The sequence below is a fragment of the Struthio camelus genome, chromosome 3, assembly GCF_040807025.1.
Source record: "Struthio camelus isolate bStrCam1 chromosome 3, bStrCam1.hap1, whole genome shotgun sequence".
Classification (NCBI taxonomy): domain Eukaryota; kingdom Metazoa; phylum Chordata; class Aves; order Struthioniformes; family Struthionidae; genus Struthio; species Struthio camelus.
The window spans coordinates 62,953,164-62,972,461 of NC_090944.1; the positions used below are offsets into that span (position 1 = coordinate 62,953,164).

General features: G+C 46.1%; 1 protein-coding gene across 2 annotated transcripts; it reads left to right on the forward strand.

The window, feature by feature from the left end:
• The first annotated feature begins 14,017 nt into the window (after positions 1–14,017).
• MARCKS (myristoylated alanine rich protein kinase C substrate) lies at positions 14,018–19,085 on the forward strand. 2 transcript variants are annotated; one of them, XM_068938089.1, is made up of 3 exons: positions 14,108–14,422; positions 14,659–14,831; positions 16,018–19,085. In XM_068938089.1, exons 2-3 carry the CDS (start codon positions 14,733–14,735, stop codon positions 16,771–16,773), a joined length of 855 nt encoding a protein of 284 aa, XP_068794190.1. In that variant the 5' UTR covers positions 14,108–14,422; positions 14,659–14,732; the 3' UTR covers positions 16,774–19,085. The 2 variants fall into 2 exon arrangements, with proteins under 2 accessions (XP_068794189.1, XP_068794190.1); XM_068938088.1 differs by having other exon boundaries at positions 14,018–14,831.
• Positions 19,086–19,298: the final 213 nt, after the last annotated feature.

Below are 19,298 nucleotides of genomic sequence, written 5' to 3' on the forward strand. Positions count from 1 at the left end.
TAGAAACTTTGTGATATTTGTAAAGTTTTGTGTATGATGAGTGGCTTAGTGAGCCAATGTATAACAGGTATATTTGTATGTAGGCTTACTTGTAGGTATATATAGATTTTGGTTTGGAACTGCAAAGTTTAGGGCAGAAAATATTGTGTTTGGTAGGATTTCTCCATATCTAATTGAATATATAATCTATCACTACTTATTAAAAATAAGAGCAAGCAACAGAAGGTTTGAATACTTCTATTAATGTATTTGTTATTACCTTTCTTGAAGACTCTCGTAACTGCTGAAGTAAAACTGAGTAGAGTATGATAACCATACAGCATTTCCGCAGGTCTGGAGATGAATTCTGCCCAGTGAAAGAAATCACATTGAGAAGTGTTTGTATGTAAAAAGATTTCCAAGTAACTTAAATCAAAAAGAAAAAAATAACAACATATATATATATATATATATATATGTATATGTATGTATATGTATATATAAAAGCATTGAATTTTATTTCTTTGCTTTGTCAAACTTGGTGGTTTTTCTACAAGGCCATCCATGAAGATTTGAGGAAGAGAAAGAAATGAGGTAGTTTGAGGGGACCTCATTTTGAGGGATCAGAAGGGAAGTCACTCTCTACATTTTGATACGTTATGATACATCAAAAGATGAAGTTGGTGACAAGCCCAGTTTTTGTTCTGAGTCTCGGGAAACCCTGTTCCCCGCTAGAGCTTTATTTACCATCCCCTGCTTTGTCACCTACTGGGGTCACCACTAAGGTCATGAGCTGAAGTGTCTGACAGTACTGCTAGAAACACATCAAAGGGGAAACTGGCCCATCTCCAAAGTCTATATTTTCTAGGTAGTGGGTGAAATGCCTTATCCTGAGCACTTCTCTGATCTTCGCAATGGGTTGGAGGCCATGGCCTTGTATCATTGTCTGTGTCAACGCCCAGGCAAACTTAAATTGTGCTTCCTGCTTTGTCTCAGGCAGAAAAAGATAAAGTAAAACAAGGCAATCTGAAGAAAGGTGCGGTCAGCATTCCTCTTCACTCTTTTGTTAGCCACACAAACTGATGCAATTTGTATTTAGGTAATACAATAACAGTTAGCTAATACAATCATTTCCCAATCGCAGGGGCACTTTGGTGCAGTGATGCCAAGATCTCCCCTCTCCAACCTTTCAGACACTCAGACTCCTTCAAATGTTACGCAATGCCTTTTCAATACAATTATTAGTTTCAAAGTGCAACATGGCAGTAAAGAGCAGAATAAATTTCCTTTACTGTGACACTAAGCAGCACAGGGAAGGGGGAGCATCCCTGTACTTGCTGAGGGTGATACCGAAAGATACTGAAATTACTGCTTGCTGACTCTACAGCAGAATTCAGTGTGCATCACATCGGTGCTGTGCCCCTCTGAGCTGGTCCAGCTGAACCCCAGCTCTGTCTTCATCCCTGCTCAGACAACCAGCTCCTCTTTTTCCTCAAAGAAGCGCCAAAGCAGGGCAGAGCTACCACCTGTGTAGGGTTACATGTGGGCTTATAGGTCCTGAGAAGGGGATAGGAAAGGAAGAAGAGTTTGTGCTGGGATTGGGGTCCTGTACCCCCAGGGCAGGAGGGCAGAAGTCATCCTGTGCCCTGGCCTCTATTAAGAGGGTATACGTGAGGTGGGAGATATGAAGTGTGAAAGATGAGATATGAAAGTCTTTCAAGGACAGGTCTCAGCTCTATCTGGGGAGTGATGGGCTTGTGAAGAAGCAAGAAACTGTCCTTACCCAGAATCTCAAAAAAATCCACCGACCCCTTCACAAAAAAAGTTTGATGGCCCATAAGATCTTGTTTATACCTTAAGACTTCTTTATTATCAGTGTCAGTAAAGACTCAAATTACATTTTCCAAAATGAAAGAACTTTACAGAGTGCGTGCTCTCAATTTGCCTGTCCAAGCCAATAGAAAGCTCCATTTTAATCTATCTGAATGTGAATTACTATCTGTCAAACTGTCGCAGAAGTTGCAGCCTGTAGAAGAACGGATTTTCACCCTGTCCTGAGTTTACAGAGCCTGGAAGGGGACCTTAAAAAAAAAAAAAAAAGAAAAAAAAGAAAGAAAGAAAGATATTTGGTTTTCTCTGGACATGGAAAATCCCTTAGCAAATTCAGCAACAGTGGTGCCTCCCATCATTTTTGGCCTGAATTTTTCCTGTCCTGACTAGTGTGTATATGCTCCATGCTTTCTACTTAAAGTCTTCCAGATCACCCATGGCTGTATTTCAAATATCGTATGTCCAAGTTCCACAGTGCTTAAGAACGCAAAAAGTTTCTGATATTATAAATGTTATCTGCTTTATACAATTCATATTTAAAGAAAAATGTTTCAGTATTTTACTGTACTTTTTTCAGTAGTATGAGTGTCATTTCAGATCTCTAAGCATTTAAATGAGTCAGGTAAACTGTTAGTTTATTTTAGAAATTTTCCTTGTACATGAATGCAAAATCTAAATGGAAATAGTTCTGAAAGAAACGGTGTTGAACACAGCCATAGCCGTATAAAAAGCAGTCTAAAAATCCTGACAGTGATAAAGAAAAAGAAACAAACATGCCCATGATGTGTGTTGGTCTAAGACAGAAAGATAAATTGTTCCTTGCATGTGTTGTGTCAAACCAGTTGTTGCTCCAAAGCTCTTTATAAGCTTTATGCCCACACACCAAGTGAGCTGCACATGCTCTCAAGCAGTGCCAAATAGGATTCAGCAAGGGGAACTCTGCTCAGGGACACTGCCAGAACTGCTGAGATTAAAGCACACCAGAGGCTTAATTTTGCACTTTTTCTGTCACTGTGCTGACTGATAAGCAACATCACCCCACAAATACAGGCCTGATCGCAGGCAGATCTCAAACACCAAGAACTACCAATAAATACAAAGAGAGCCCAAGGCAAAAATGGAAGTCAACATAGTAACTAGTCATTGCTCTGCGCTGGCAGGTGTAAAAGCAAAGAAGAGTTCTAAGGAGGCATATGAAGGAAGATAATAATATGTTTTCTGGAGCTCATCATAAGCATGAGAGGCATTATGGCAAAAAGCACATAATTGTCACTTTGAAGATTAAAACCTGTATAATAGAGGCAGACATTATGGGATAATTTGAGGAAGATCCAACATCTCATTGCTTGAATTTATGTATTTTAGGTAACATGGCATGAACAGGGACTGGCTTAAATAAAAACGAGGAAGTGCAAATGAGAAGCTTTAAGAAAAGAGAACTCTAAATTCTGTAAGAATAGCTGCTATAAAAAGGATATTTAATGCTAAGAAGAACAAAATAAAAGATACAGCTAAAGATTGTCAAAATAGCTCTAAGCCGAATGTGAACTAGTTTCCAGTAATTCAGATTACACATAGCCAGGCAAGTTCAGGGCTCTACCACACTGTGAGAGTACTCAGAGGCTGGTGAGCTATGGTAGTGCATCCTTCAGCGTGCACTCCCTGGTTTACATGCTGGCCAGTGAAAAGAAAATGGATCACAAGGGAAATTGCCATCTGCTTATGTCAATAAAAAGACTGTGTGTGTTTCTTGAGCCTAAACAGACTGAAGCCAGCCTTTTATAGCTGCAAGGGGGAAATGGGAGACCTTACGAAAGTGTGAGAAAGTGTAATTTAAAAGGAATAAACAGAAATTACTAGAACACAACTTCATCTGTTCTGTATAGGCTCTAACATAATAACATCAAAGGCATGGAAACTTGTTAAGGCAGGGGTTCACATCTAACCTATGATTTTCCCAGCTTCCTAGGGCCTAGTTTCAAGAAAATTATTGCAGGTATTGTTTTCTCACATTTTATTGTAATTTGTACTGTACAGGGGAAGAATGACTCTGTAGTCTCTCTTTCCTATAAATGTGTACAGAAGGCACTTGTGTGCCCCTTTTAGTGAAAGTCCCTCATAATCTTCACTGTAATTATGTTGCAAGGCATGTAAGAGGAAGTGCTAACACCCATGATTCATAAAGCATGTAACTGAGGCACAAGGTCACAGAAATGCAACATCTTGAAAGTATGCCTACAGTGAAGAGAGTATAAGTATAGCGGAAGCAGCACTAAAGACAGTATCTCACACACAATCACAGTATCTCACAGTTGGGGTTGGTAGGCATCTCTGGAGATCATTTAGTCCAACCCCATTGCCCAGTCGGGGTCAGCTAGAGCAGGTTGCCCAGGGCCATTGCCAGTTGGGTTTTGAATATCTCCAAGGATGGAGGCTCCACAGCTTCTCTGGGCAACTTGTGCCAATGTTCAACCACCCTCACAGTAAAAAAGTTTTTTCTTACATTTAAACGTAACTTCTTATATTTCGGTTTGTGCCCATTGCATCTTGTCCTGCACTGGATACACCTAAGAAGACTCTCTGCTTTCTCTGCTCCCTCCCATCAGCTGTTAATATAGATTAATAAGATCCCCCCCTGAGCCTTCAACAGTCCCAGCTCTCTCAGCCTCTCCTTGTATGACAGCTGCTCCAGTCCCCTAATCCTCTTTGTCGCCCCTCACTAGACTCATGCTGTCTGTGTTTCTCTTGTACTGGGGAGCCCAGAACTGGACACAGCACTTCAGATATGCCCTCGCCAGGGCTGAGTAGAGGGGAAGGCTTACCTGCCTCAACCTGCTCTAACACAGCCCAGGATACCACCGACCTTCTTTGCCACGAGGGTGCATTGCTGGCTCATGGTCAACTTGTTGTCCACCAGGACTCCCAGGTCCTTCTCTACAAAGCTTCTCTCCAGCCGGTCAGCTCCCAGCCTGTACTGGTGCATGGGGGTTATTCCATCCTAGGTGCAGGACTTTGCACTTCCCTTTATTGAACCTCATGATGTCCATGTTATTCCATTTCTCCAGCCTGTCTAGGTCCCTCTGAATAGCAGTGGATCTGGTGTATCAGCCATTCCTCACAGTTTTGTATCACCTACACACTTGCTTCAGAATGCACTTGGTCCCACCATTCAAGTCGTTAATGAAGAGGTTAAACACTGTTGGCTCCAGTATCAATCCCTGGTGCATACCACTAGTGGGTGACCTCCAGCTGGACTTTGTGCCCCTCATTGCCACCTTCTGAGCCTGGCAGTTCAGCCAGTTTTTAATCCACCTCACTGTCCGCTTATCCAGTTCGTATTTCATCAGCTTGGCTTCGAAGATGTTATGGGAAAGTGCCAAAATCCTTACCAAAATCAAGGTAAACAACATCCACTGCTCTCCCTTCACTCATGAAGCCAGTCATCTCATCATAGAAGGCTATCAGGTTTGTCAGCATGACTTCCCCTTTGTAAATCCATGCTGATTACTGAGTAATCAACACCTTCTTGTTCTACACGTGTCTGGAAATAGCATCCAGGAGTAGTTGCTCCATCACTTTCCCAGAGATCGATGTGAGACTGACTGGCCTGTAGATTCCTGGATCCTTCTTCTTGCTCTTGTTGAACACAGAAGTGACATTTACTTTGTTTCAGTCCTCAGGAACCTCTCCCTGTCTCCATGACATTAGCTTCGCAGTGACATTAGCCAGCTCCCTCAGTGCTTGTGGATGCATCCCATCAGGGACCATGAATCTATGTAGGTATAGTTTGTCTCAGTGTTTTCTAACCTGATTCTTTTCTAGCAAGAGAAGTGCTACAGACTTCCCTTTTGGTCTCAAGGATCTGGCATTTGTGGAGGCCGGTCTTACCAACAAAGACTAAGGCAAAGAAGATGTTCAGTACCTTGCCTTTCCCATGTACTTTGTCACCAGGTCCCCTGCCCCATTCAGCAGCAACCTCATATTTTCCGTATTCTTTCTTTTGCTGCTGATGTACCTGAAAGACCATCTTTCTGCCCTTTACATCACTCACCAGATTCAACTCCAGGTGGGCTTTGGCTTTCCTAACTCAATCCCTGCACGCTTGGACAGTGTCTCTATATTTCTGCTGGAGCACTGATCCTGCTTTCCTCCTACTGATCCTCCTTTCCTCTTTTCTCTTCTATTATGCATAAATGTCATTCTAAATCAAAGTGTTAAATAAACTAGATTAGTCACTGCTAACCCATACATCTTAACCACCTTTATTTACTGACCTGCAGTTTGCAGCCTTTGAGCCTCATAGCTGTGGTTTCTTGGAATATCGGCTACAGAAATGACCTCTCAGTTGTCACAGTCTATCACTACATGTTCAAAGTTCACTCTGTGGATGCAGAAACATTTATAAAGCAAGTGTCTGAAGCTACTGTGAGAAACAAATGACCTTCATTACTCATTTCTTATACTAAGAGGTTGAATCAACCCCCTCAATGTGCAGAGAGTTACTTCAGTTATCTGTTAGATTGGTGGCTCTCATCCTACATCTCCATCCTCCCATGGCAACTGAACTGGCTGTATAAGTGCACTCTCCTAGGGGTTTGCAGAACTGGATACAAACTTCATCCTCTTGCACCGGGTCACTATGAAAAGCAAGGTACTATAAGACATATTACAAATAGAATAAACACTTTCTAATTTAAAAAATACTTTAGCATAATATAAACCAAAACAAGGCTGTGGTGAACATATAATACCTGAATGAAAATCTGAATAGTCTGATTCATTTTTTCACTGTTCCATGAATTTTAAAAAAAAAAAAAAAAGATGGTTAAGTCTGACTTATTTGCTGTGAATCTACAAGAGGATATATATGCACTTCAGTCATCTAAACCCAAATTCAGAACTTAAAACTGTACCAAGTTATTGATTCATCAGGCTGAACTTAGTAACCCTGGCTTAAATGTGTAACCTGTCACTGCTTTTCAAAGTGCCAGGAGAGAGGAGGAAAGGAAAACCATGAGGCTAGAGGTGCTATAAAACAGGTACCCAATCAATGAACTGTGCCCCACCTCAGTCATCTTCTGTTTTGACAGCTCTTTGAAAGCAGACTGCCACCTGGACTTCCTTGGAAAGACAGAATAGGCCTGCGCACAAGTGATGTCCAGAGCAACACTCTCAACCTGATGCTTAGATGGGCATTGGCCCAGCCATGCGTGTGTATGGAGAAGGTCCTAGCGTGCAGTAGGGAAGGGGCCGTGGCATACAATCGTCTTTTCTCACTGGCATAAGCTATGTGGCTATGTGTGCAAGCACCATGGGGCCAGGGAGTACCAGCTCTCTCTGCTCAGTTAGTTTCTCTTTGCAAAGAACTGATTATTTGGGGGAGCTGAAGAAGGAGATAAAGAGGGATCGTGATTGTATATTGTAATAACTGGGTCAGGCAGTTAACATGGGGTGCCAGTCCTTACTCCAAGACCTAGAAACTAGAAAAAAATAACATTTTCAGTGGAACAACAACCTGAGGCAAGCCGTCTCCCACTCCCAGGCAAGCATGCTAAACAATTAGACTGCAGAATCATGCTCATTTTTTTGGAGCAATTACTATGTAATTCTCCACGCCAAAGAGCTACTCTAGATGCAGTTACTGAACAGCTTCAGCAAGAGAAAATGAAAACATTTGTGCTCACACAGCCTCACACTTGAACTTCATGGGAAAAGCAGGGGGAGGTAAATGAAAGGATTCAAATTTTCTTAGGTGGGAATTAAAGCTATGTTTCCTGAGCCCCACCATTGAGCTATTGGATAAAAGGGGACTGCCTCTTAAGCTTTCAAAGGGGCTAAAGCACCTCGCGGCGGGAAAGAGGTCAGAGTGCTGGCTCCTGAGTGAAGGGATATATTTCCCACCAACTAAATACAAGGAATCCAAGTCTCTGAAAGGCATTAATGCTTTCTACTTCCTATCGTAGATGGCTTTCTGGTTAGCTAGGGATTACACGACCAGCGGTATCAAATCTATGCCCTACCAGGACACATGGCAGTACATGTCACAAAGATTACTGCCAAATTGACCAGGATGCACCACGTGGTGTTTATTCTGGCTACCTGAAGTAAACAGTCTTCCTGGGCTAAGATGATGATGATAATCATAATCATAATCATAATAATTTAGCCTGTGCTGGCTTAGCCTTTTGCACCTGTGGCTACAATGTATTTGTTCAGGTATAGAGAACCCCAAAGCCAGATTCACCATACCAGCCCCTGCCTGCTAGCCTGGTAAACTACATTCTTTGGCACTTAACTTTCTCCCCACAGTGAGAGCCCTACAGAGAGCCTAGGCTCAATGGACAGCAAACTAAAAGTCTGGCTGGCTTGTTGATTGAAAATGCTGCAGAAACGTGACACATAACACTCATCATTAAAGCACACAAGCTCTTTCAAAATATTAAAAAACATTACGAATGTCAATGCCATTCTAAGGAATACCTGGTTATAAGGTACTTTTTACTCAGATCAGTTCCCCCAGCACAACGGAAGGAGGAGCATGAAAGTGGAAATCAGCCGAAGTTGCAGACAAGAGGGACTGTGTAAGGCAGTGCTGCTGCGGAAGCAAATGTCATTGGCACTACAGCTTAACTTGATTAACCTGATTACTGTCAAATCAGGTATCATCTGCTTGTCATCGCTGCTACTTGTTTGGCCACACCAAGCGTTACAGGAGCTAACCCAGCAGGAAACTACCCCCTCCCAGTCCCCACCAAAAAAAAAAAAAAAAAAAAGAGGGGGTGGGGGATGCTTTCTGCTGGTCTAGCTCTCTAAAATGGCTTATCGTGGGGTCAGCTGAATGCCAGGCACACACAATGGAGGGAGTGGAGCTGCACGGCCAGAGCGCAGGGAAGAAGGGAGCTAAGGACTCCTGCAGCACTGAGTTAGCCAGGGTAAAACTGCTGGGAAACTATAGTCAGAAAAAAAAAAAATTATCTTTAGAACTGAAGGATGGGAAACACCTAACTCTCTGCAGCAACGCTGCTGTCCCCCTTATTTTTGTCTACATGCTGCTTAGTATGGTGGCACCCCAATGCCCATTTTTTGCTACTGAAATGTGTGTGATATCCCTTTAAAGTAGGATCAGCGTATACTTCGAAACAGTCATTTAACGGTATGTTTGCACCTTCTGTGTAAGCAGTTGTGTCTTACTGTGATTACTCTTAGGGGAGGGGCTTGAGCTTTCCTGGCATGTTTTTGCTTTGGCACAATCTAAGGAATTTTTGTTTGTTTTGCATTGGGCTTGTTGTTTGTTTTTCTTATTCTTGATCTATCTTTCTTTCTTTCGTTCTTAGTAACCAGCCTAACTCACTAAAGGTTGGTTATCTGCTTGGCTGATGAATTTCTTTACTAGATTTGAGAAAGGTAAACTGTATGATACTTTTAAAACACACAAGCTGTGTTAAGTTTCCAGTTTCCCATCACGCAGGACATTCAAACAGTCTGGATCCTATTTAGCAAACATTGTTGAGTGTATTTAGTTAATAAAAGCTTGGCAAATATTAGTAAAGGGCTTGTAATGTCTGTGAGTGATATTAAGTTTAAAAGCTTTTGATAGCATTGTATCAAGCTGGAACAAAGCTAGAAGAAATTGAAATGATGGGTCAGTAAGAAATCTCAGTGCTGACTTAGGACATTATGAAATATTTCTTGGAATTAGGAAAAATGCAACTATTTTATCATATGAATTTGGTTTTAGAACTTGAAACTTTTAACATTATTCAGATCGTACAGTCCCATTCTCTCATTATCACAAAGTATATACAGATTAAAACAAGAATGAAATTTCTTAACTGTCTCAGTCTGACAGTTGCTGGGAAAGCAAGTTGTTTTCTTTTTTATGCATATGTTACACTGTTTCTGCATAATGACAAGGACAAGAGAAGAAAGGGCTTCAGGGCAGATTGGCATATAGAGAACATTATATCTCAGTGTAAGCTTTGTTTGGGTTTTTTTTTTTTTTTTTTTTTTTGCTTATTGCCTTCTCTGCAGACGGAAAAGTTCTCCTTGCACCCCAGACCACAAGCAGACTTTTCATTGCACTCCCAGAGTTTAGATAGCTCTTGGGAGAGATTTCTGAGAAGTGATACACAAATGAGAACACCAAACAACACACGTGATTTCAGAATTTCTGCAAACACTGCTTTCTGATTCCAGCTTCCAAAACTACTGTTAGATTCACTTTCTTCAAAGGCTTGTCTGGAATAGGATAAAGGTGTATTTAAAAGGAAAAAAAAAAAAAGTCAGTGAAAATTTTTAATTAACATGTTTTCAAATTCTCAGTGTTGACAGGGTGTGTTGCATTTTAGTGCATTTGCCAGCAAAAGTGTTAAAATACATTATGTCTTGTCTACACGTGGCAAGTTATAACACTTTTTTTAAAGTTTAAGAATTTAACATGAGTTAGAACATGTTCATTATTGTACTTTTGCCTTAGCCAAAGGTGAGTGTCACTAATGCACTTTCCTGGGACTCTTGAGAGTGGCTGATGTACTGGCAGGGAGCTGCTATTTAGCTATTTCCTCCTTTTCCTGATCTGTCAAAGGAAAGTAGCATTTCATTTACCTATCTTTCAGGAGTTGTGGAAAAGAGATGTTTATGCAGGACTGAAAAGATGTAAAAGCCATATGAAAGGTGGGTATTAGTGACATGGGAGGTTGGCCACTGGCTACAGAAGGAGCCTGCAGCCATGGTTTCACGAGGTGGCAAATTCAGTTTCAGCACACCTTAAGGAAGGTCAGGATTTCTGTAGCCGTACACGGCACAGCGCCACACAGCAGGCAGCTGTGGTTTCAAGCATGACCGAATACTTTGCAGGGGTGACTTTTTCTGAGATACTCCTGAGCTGAAAGCTAGAGATTTTTTTTCTAGTCTCCCCTCAAAGAGTCATAAAGTTGACATAAGCACTATACCATGCTTACACGTGGCTAGCTTGGCAGAAAGCTTTGCCTTCCTGCCTGGTCTAAGTCAAAGTTGTAGCTGGTGATGCACAGATCTGGTATTAATGAACAGAAAGCACAGCCTGAGCATCAGTAACTGACTCAGCTGCATCACTGACTTGCTGAGCAGGACTGTACAAACCATTTACCAGTCCACACCTCAGCCTCACCTCTTCCCAAAGGCAGAGACTGAAAATAATCTCAAGAGAACTGTGCTGAAAGGAGTCACGTTTTGGAAGCGCTCTAGCAGACAGCTTCATTTGGAGAATACAATATACAGTTGGAAATCAGGAAATCCGCCATGGCTGTGCTCTTAAAATTTTGTGGAGCTATAAGAGATGAATCCTGCTACTTCCCTGAGAACAGTTTCCCAGCACTGTCTCTTCTTGTTCATTTTTAGGCTCCTCGGAGCTGTCTCTCAGTCATAGCTGGTGCACCCTTAAACATGTTATCACTTCGCTCATGTCACCTAGGGGTTATGATTTTTTTGGTGACTCAGCTATTGTGGTAAAAGCCTTAACAAAAATACATTTACAAAGCATCACTTTTTTCAGAGCCTAACTTTGCAACAGCCTATACCTGAGCACCTTGGAACTGGAACATCTTTGCTCCTACTAAAGAAACACTGTGAGATTTTTTTATATGGAAGCCACAGTAGAAGAACAACATTTTTCATGTTTTCACATTAATTTCTGATTAGTCTTGCAGGATACACCAGCCAGGGCTCTTTGGCCCTTTTTTTTTTTTTTTTTTTTTTAATTTCCCCTTCTCTTGGAAGTAGATGAGAAGAGCAGGAACCTGAGTAAAGTGCAAGTTCAAGAATGAGGCATGGCCCCTAAAGTGCATCTGTTGGCTGGGCACTGAAAGGTGTGGTGTGACAATGAGCAGCCTGGTAACTGGTGGGCAATAGTTCAGTCAAGGGGTTAAATCTTGCATTTCCTCCCCACATTACAGGGCTTGTGATAGAAGGTGCAGATAGCTATCCTGGTTGTAATGCATCTGAGACTGACCCAGGGAGTGCACATATATTCCAGGTTATTTGCTTGTCCAGTGACTCTGCGGAAGAGCTTGTGGAACTGAGCATATAGAATAACATGAAATAAGGCATTTTTGTTTTCTTTTAGAGTTATAAAACACAGAAATAGCTGAAAAATATAGCAGGTTGGTAAAGCATACGCCATCAAAACTCCCACAGTCGTTCTGTGAAATTTGTCAGCGACGCTGCTCTGAAATTCAGATGCAGCTACGTTTGAAAGTGAAATCGCATTTGCCCATGCAGGTGAAATCACATATACCCATGCAGGTGGACAGACGACTTTTTGCTAGCGAGTGCGTGGTCCTGCCGTGGTCTTCAAGCAGCTCTTCTCAGGCGCTGTATTGCATCAAAACAACAACAACAACAACAACAACAAAATTAAGACCTGTTTAACATCCAGATGGAGAAGGAAGAGCGAAAACACGACGCTTGAAGTTTCCTTGGGAAGCGGGCGAGGATCGCGAAGCAAGCGAGCTCCCCGGGAGGCTGTCCTCGCCTCGCAGCGGAGGTGCTGCCAGGAGGCAAGGCGAGCCCTGCGACGCTCTGCCTCCCGCCCGCCCATCGCCGTTGCCTCAGGTGCCGTGTGCCGCTGCCCATGTCCACACCCACGCCCGCCGGGTTTGCCCTTCCCCGCCGCGGCGATGGGGAGGCTCCCGGGCAGCCGTACCCCGGCCCCGCGGTCCCCAGCCGCGGCCGCTCCCACGGGGCAGGCTCCCAAGCAGCCGCCGACCAGCCCGCCCCGGCGGCCGGGGGCCCCCGGCACCGCCTTCCCCGGGCACCGGCCCCGCCGCCGCCCCCCCCGGCCCCAGTCGTCGCCACGGAGACCGGCGGCGGCGGGCACCGGCGGGCGGACAAAGGGCCGGGGAAGCCCCCGGGGCGGCCCGCCGCCGCCGCCGCCTCTCGCGCCCCCCCGCGTGGGCAGGGCGGCGGCCGCGCAGACCCCGCGCGGGGGCGCGCAGCCCGAAGGGGCGCGTAGGGAGCGCGGTGCTCAGCCTAGTTTGCTGAGGGGGGAGACGGCGGCGAGGCTGGCACTCGTGCTTTTCCACGGTGCGAGCCCTCTCCCTGCGTAGTACGCGCGGGGCGGGGCGGGGCGGGGGGGGGGGAGCTGTATGCGAAATGCAGCCGGAGGAGGCGGGGGGGGGGGTGAGGGAGAGAGAGCGCTTGATCTAAAAAACAAATTTCCCTTCGTGCATGTTGCCCACCAGAAAGGAGATATTCCCTTGACTGATTCACCTCTTGCTAAAAATGAGAAAGATCGCTCTCGCTGGGGCACTGAAACGCAGCGACCATACAAAGCTCCTCGGATTCGCCAGCCCAGCGTAATCTTTGGGGAGAGAAAGGTGGGCGGTTTGGCCGGGCGTCTTGCATTCCGGAACCCTTCATTATTTTAATAAATGTAACATCCTTGTTTATAAACAACCAGGCGTTTGGAGAAGATCATCCGACTTTTGGAAATGATAATTCTGACGTTCATTTCTGTTCCTTAAAAGGGGGTGGGGGGTGGTCTTAGCCAGCCTTTCCGCATTTTACACCGGAGAAAGGCGACCAGCTCCCTATGCTGCCCGTATACGGGTCTCCCCTCCCCCCGAAGAAAGGAAATCATTCAGATCCGCGATATTTCACACAAACTATTGCTGCTAAGCACTCGAGATCACCGTTAGTTCGAATGCATTAGTTTCAAGTTACATCTTATTCAGGGGGTTAAATTCAACGTAAATGCACGTTTAGGGCTCAGATTTGAGAAAGCACAACCGTTTCTCCCATACATCGCTTCGCAGACTACTTTAGTGAAGGCAAATGTAATCTTCAAATGGGTCACCGCCTCAGAAAATACTTAAAAAACACAAATCAGGAACAATCAGACAGCAGGATTTAATTAGAGCCGTAGGCTAATCACAAAATATTTTATTTCAAGCCAATATCGCTATGGGGGAGGGGGGTGGGCCCGTTTCTGCTTCGGCAGCGGCTCCTGCCGCCGCTGCGTTCAGCGTTTGCAACATCTGGCCTACAGACCTACTAATTTCGACTCGTGATCTCGTTTGGCGAAACTCGATCTACGTGGTTCAAATACCTTCCAAATTGGGGGCGATTTAACAATCGCGACCAATTAAACCCAGGGAACAAAAAAAAAAGAAAAAAACAAAAAAAGACAGCAAATCCCCTCCTCTCTCCCCTCCTCCCCCCTCGAGCCTCGCACACTATCTGTTGCTCTCTCACGGCAGCGGGTGGGGGCGGCGGGGCCGGGGCGGACTCGCACTCACACACCCCTCGCACCATTGTGCCCGCTCCGCCCGCTCCGCTTTATTTGCGCGTTTCGCTGCTTCCGCCGGCGCGGAGCGGTGCGCGCCCGCGCAGCCCGCGCCCGCGCGCGGCGTTCATTGTCGGCCGGGGGCTGATTTCAAACCGCTGCCATCGCGGCTCCATTGTTCGCCGGGCGCGCAGGCCCCGCCCCCCTTTGTGTGGCGCGGCGGCGATTGGCCGGCGCCGGGCGGAGGGCTGCCGTCACCGCTCGGGAAGCCCATTCATCTGTGCACTTGGGCGTTGGACTCCGCATCTTATTAGCAACCAGGGAGATTTCTCCATTTTCTCCTTGTCTACAGTACGACTACAAATCTGGGATTTTTTATTACTTCTTTTTACTAAACTTGGGCTCCTTTTTTTTTTTTGCTCGACTTTTTCCTCCCTTTTTTTCCCCCTCCCTCCTGTGCTGCTGCTTTTTGATCTCTTCAACTTTAAATTTTTTAAAAGGAGTGCATTATAATCGGTTCTGTTCTCTCTTCTCTTTTTTTTCCCCTCTGGTGTGTGTGTGTGTTGCTGCTGCTGCTGGTCGCCCAGTATTTATACCAACCCAACGCTCTTTGTTTCCCCTCCTTTTGGATCTGTTGAGTTTCTTTGTTGAATAAGACAGCATGGGTGCCCAGTTCTCCAAGACCGCTGCAAAGGGCGAAGCCTCCGCTGAGAAACCTGGGGAAGCAGTGGCTGCATCTCCATCCAAGGCGAATGGACAGGTAAAAAAAAAAAAAATTAAACCTACTTATTTTTTAAGCCAACTTCGACGGACTCTCTTTTGCATCCTGTTTAATTCTTCTTCCTTTGATGCCCCGGTGGCACATTCAATGAAGAAGATGGTCAAACCTTTTTATCTTTGCAACTCAAGGCAAAGGAATAATTTCTTTATGTTTTAGAACGGGCTTGGCTTTGAGTGCTTTATTTCTTAATCTTTCCTGCGGGGGGGGGGGGCGGGGGGAAGCGTCGTTCAAAAAAACCCAAAAAACAAAAAACCAATCCCTTGTGTATTATCACGAAGGGTCCCCATGGCTTATGAACGGAAGGATCTAATACTGCTCGGCTTTCCTGCCCGCTAACCCTCTCTCTCCCGAAGATGCCCGCTGACGGGCCCGACTCGCCCCTCGCGGGCGGGATGGCTGCGGAGCAGCGCGGACTGCGCCCGGGCGCCGGGTGGGCAGCGGCGGGGCCGGGCTGCGCCGCTCTGCGCGGCTGCGAGCGCCCCGTCCTCGGCCGGGGACGGCGGGGATGGCCGCGGAGGAGGTTGGCGGCGGGGGGGGGGGGGGGGCTTTGTGTCACCGCCGTGCCCGCGGCGATGCGGCACCCCCCGCTGCCGCGCACCGCTGCGCCGGGCGGCCAGCCGCGCTCCGCGCCCGCGGCACACGGCCTCGTTACAGATGCAAAAGCGTCGCGGGGGCCCCTTCGACCAAACGGCCGCGGAGGGGGGAGAGGGGGGCGAGGGGCACTATTTCCCCCCCTCCACCCCTCCCCGTCCGGCGGGGCGGGGGTCGCGGGTGCGGGCGCCGCCAGCTTTGTTCCCCTCCTCCCCCCCGCGGCGGGGCTGGACGGGGCGCGCCGGGGCTGCGGCCGCCGCCGCGCCTGGAGCCGCAGCGCCCTCTGCCGGCGGCCGTGCCCGCCCGACCCGCCGCGGCCCCCCAGCCCGGCCGGGCCGTGGGGCGGGAGAGGGGATCTAAATTATTTAGATATATATCAGTTAAAATCTAACAAGGCAAAAGCGGTGGGTTTGGAGGAAGGCGGCGGGGCGGGCGCGATGAGCCGAGCCGAGCCGGCGGCCGCGGCGCCGGGACCGTCCCGTCCCGTCGGGTCGCGTCGCGTCGCGTCGCGTCCCGCGGGGGCTCCCGCCGCGCCGCCCCCCCTCCCCCGGTAACCGGCGTGGGTCTCTTGCAGGAGAACGGCCACGTGAAGGTGAACGGCGACGCCTCCCCCGCCGCGGCGGAGGCGGGCAAGGAGGAGGTGCAGGCCAACGGCAGCGCCCCCGCCGAGGAGACGGGCAAGGAGGAAGCGGCCTCGTCGGAGCCCGCCTCCGAGAAGGAGGCGGCCGAAGCCGAGAGCACCGAGCCGGCCTCGCCCGCCGAGGGAGAGTCCTCCTCCAAGACCGAGGAGGGCGCGACCCCCTCGTCCAGCAGCGAGACCCCGAAAAAAAAAAAGAAGCGCTTTTCCTTCAAAAAGTCCTTTAAGCTCAGCGGCTTCTCCTTCAAAAAGAACAAAAAGGAGGCCGGCGAGGGGGCGGAGAGCGAGGGCGGCGCCGCCGCCGCCGCCGCCGCCGCGGCGGAGGGCGGGAAGGAGGAGGCAGCGGCGGCGGCGGCGGCCCCCGAGGTGGCGGGCAGCGAGGAGGGCAAGGCCGGCGCCGAGGAGCCCTGCGCGGCCGCCGCCGGCAGCACGGAGGAGGCCAAGGAGGAGACGGGGGACTCGCAGGAGGCCACGTCGGACGAGCCGTCGGCGGAGAAGCCGGCGGGTGAGGAGGCGAAAGCGGCGGCGGAGGAGCAGAAGGGCGAGGCCAAGGCGGAGGAGGCCGGCGGCCCCACGAGCGAGGCCCCCACGGGCGAGCAGGAGGCGCCCGAGGCGGAGGAGCCCGCGCCGCCCACGCAGGGCGCCGCCGCCGAGAGCAGTCCGGGCGCCGCGGCGGCCCCGGCGGCGGAGTAAGCGCGGCGGCCCGCGGCGAAGCGGCGGACTTTTCTCCCCCCCTGTTTGTTTGTTGGAGTGGTGCCAGGTACTGGTTTTCGGAGAACTTGTCTACAACCAGGGATTGATTTAAAAGATGTCTCTTTTCTTTTTTTTCTCTCCCCACAGATCCCATCTCAAATCATTCTGTTACCACCATTCCAACGGGCGGAGGACGGCCTAAACCCTCCCTCCGCCTGGTTCCTCCTTCTTTGTTTTTTATTTTTTTTTTAATTTTGATTTTTTTTTTTGCATCAGTATTAATGTTTTTTGCATACTTTGCATCTTTTATTCAAAATGTAAACTTTCTTTGTCAGTCTATGGACATGCCCATATATGAAGGAGATGGGTGGGTCAATAAGGGATATCATATGAAGTGATAGGGGCCACAGTGGGGAATTAGTGGTGCACATCAATTGCCAAGAGAATGTGCCACAAGCAACGATGTAAGGGGTTAGTCTTTTTTTAAAAGAAAGTTATTACAATGTATTTTGTGAGGCAGATGTTCTATAAGGTTTACAACACTACAAGTCTTGATTAAGAAGGAAAGGAAAAAAAAATCAATACCCAGATAAAGAGATCATAGTCTTAGGAATTCATTTAAACCATAGGAACTTTTCACTTATCTCATGTTAGCTGTATCAGTCAGTGATTAAGTAGAAATACAAGTTGTATAGGCTTTATTGTTTATTGCTGGTTTATGACCTTAATAAAGTGTAATTATGTATTACCAGCAGGGTGTTTTTAACTGTGACTATTGTATAAAAACAAATCTTGATATCCAGAAGCACATGAAGTTTGCAACTCTTTCCACCCTGCCCATTTTTGTAAAACTGCAGTCATCTTGGACCTTTTAAACACAAATTTTAAACTCAACCAAGCTGTGATAAGTGGAATGGTTACTGTTTATACTGTGGTATGTTTTTGATTACAGCAGACGATGCTTTCTTTTCCAGTTGTCTTTGAAAATAAAGGAAAACTCTTCAGATGCAATGGTTTTTTTGTGTAGCATCTTGTCTATCATGTTTTTGTAAATACTGGAGAAGCTTTGACCAATTTGACTTAGAGATGGAATGTAACTTTGCTTACAAAAATTGCTATTAAACTCCTGCTTAAGGTGTTCTAATTTTCTGTGAGCACACTAAAAGCGAAAAAATAAATGTGAATAAAATGTATAATTTGGTTGTGTTTCTTTTATGGATACTCTGGTGGCTTAAATGGACTAGCCAGTACTGCCTCAATTTGTATAGAGACTGATGTGTGCTGTTAGCGGTAGGCTTTGAAAACCGCCTTCCTAAATCCTGGGATGTGTAATACTGTGCATCTTTCAGAGAAATTCTGAGCCGTATACCAAGTAATGTATAGGGTTTTCTGGCTTTAAAAAGAAGACTGCAAGGCAGTTGGAGAATGTACAGTGTATTATTCTGTTGTCGAGGCTCCATCTTGGTTTAAGACCAGATGTATCCAGCACGTTAGATTCTTGCCTCTTGAGGAAAATAAATATTTAATTTGAATTGTTTTTGGGTGGGACACTAAATTTTTTATGCCCAAGTTGCCTGAAAATTAAGCCCTTGAACACATGTCCCATTTATGTCTTAGTATGCCATCCCGATTTAGGTACCTAGACAACTAGCTTGAAAACTGTAGACTGCAGGGAGAAAGGGGGTACTAACACTGCCATTCTGTTCAAAGTAGTTAAAAGCAATATCTCTCTATATATATTTTTGTTTTTTTCCCTCAAGTGCTACTCCCAGCTACAGGTGAGTTACAAAACAGATTTCAAATTTGTCTATAAAAATAAATCACTTGGTGCTTGCCTTTAATTGTTAGGCTTTTTGGCTAATTTCCAACATATTGCTCAGGGCATGTTATGCCTTAATAAAACAGTAGGTTCATGTAAGAAAAGCAGTAGTGGTATTTGGAGGGTGGAAATTGATTCAAGAAAGTGTTGCTTCTAAGTTTATAGGAGAAAGTTTAGTGTTACACTTATTTGCTTCCACCTAAATTTTCAGCAGAAACTCTTTGGAAGCAATTATGATTCATTTTATGAGAAAATGGCACGTTAGCACCTTGTTCCCTAAAGAACAAAGCCTAAACTGAATGAAGTATAGTAGATTTCCTGCTGAATGCATACTTTTTTATTTTATTTTTTATTTTTAATTCAGCTGTTTTATCATTTTAATTTTTGGCTTGTATGTACTCTAGTTGCCCTGGTATTTCTCTATAGCTTTAGAAATGTATCGAAACTATGCTATAATTGCTGAGGGACAAAAATAAATGGATGTAAAACAAGATCCTCCACACCAGTGTCATTCTTGGAGTACATGTGTTTGAAGTCTAGTGCATAACTGCTTTGCTAAGGGGTTTTTATAACATGGCTGTAAAAACCTGTTCTGAGACGCATGATGTCTTGGCCATAGAGTCAATGTCTCTTTTTAATAAATATATATATATATATATATATATTTAAATCCAAGGATTCTTAAAGAGAAGTCTGAATTTCTTTT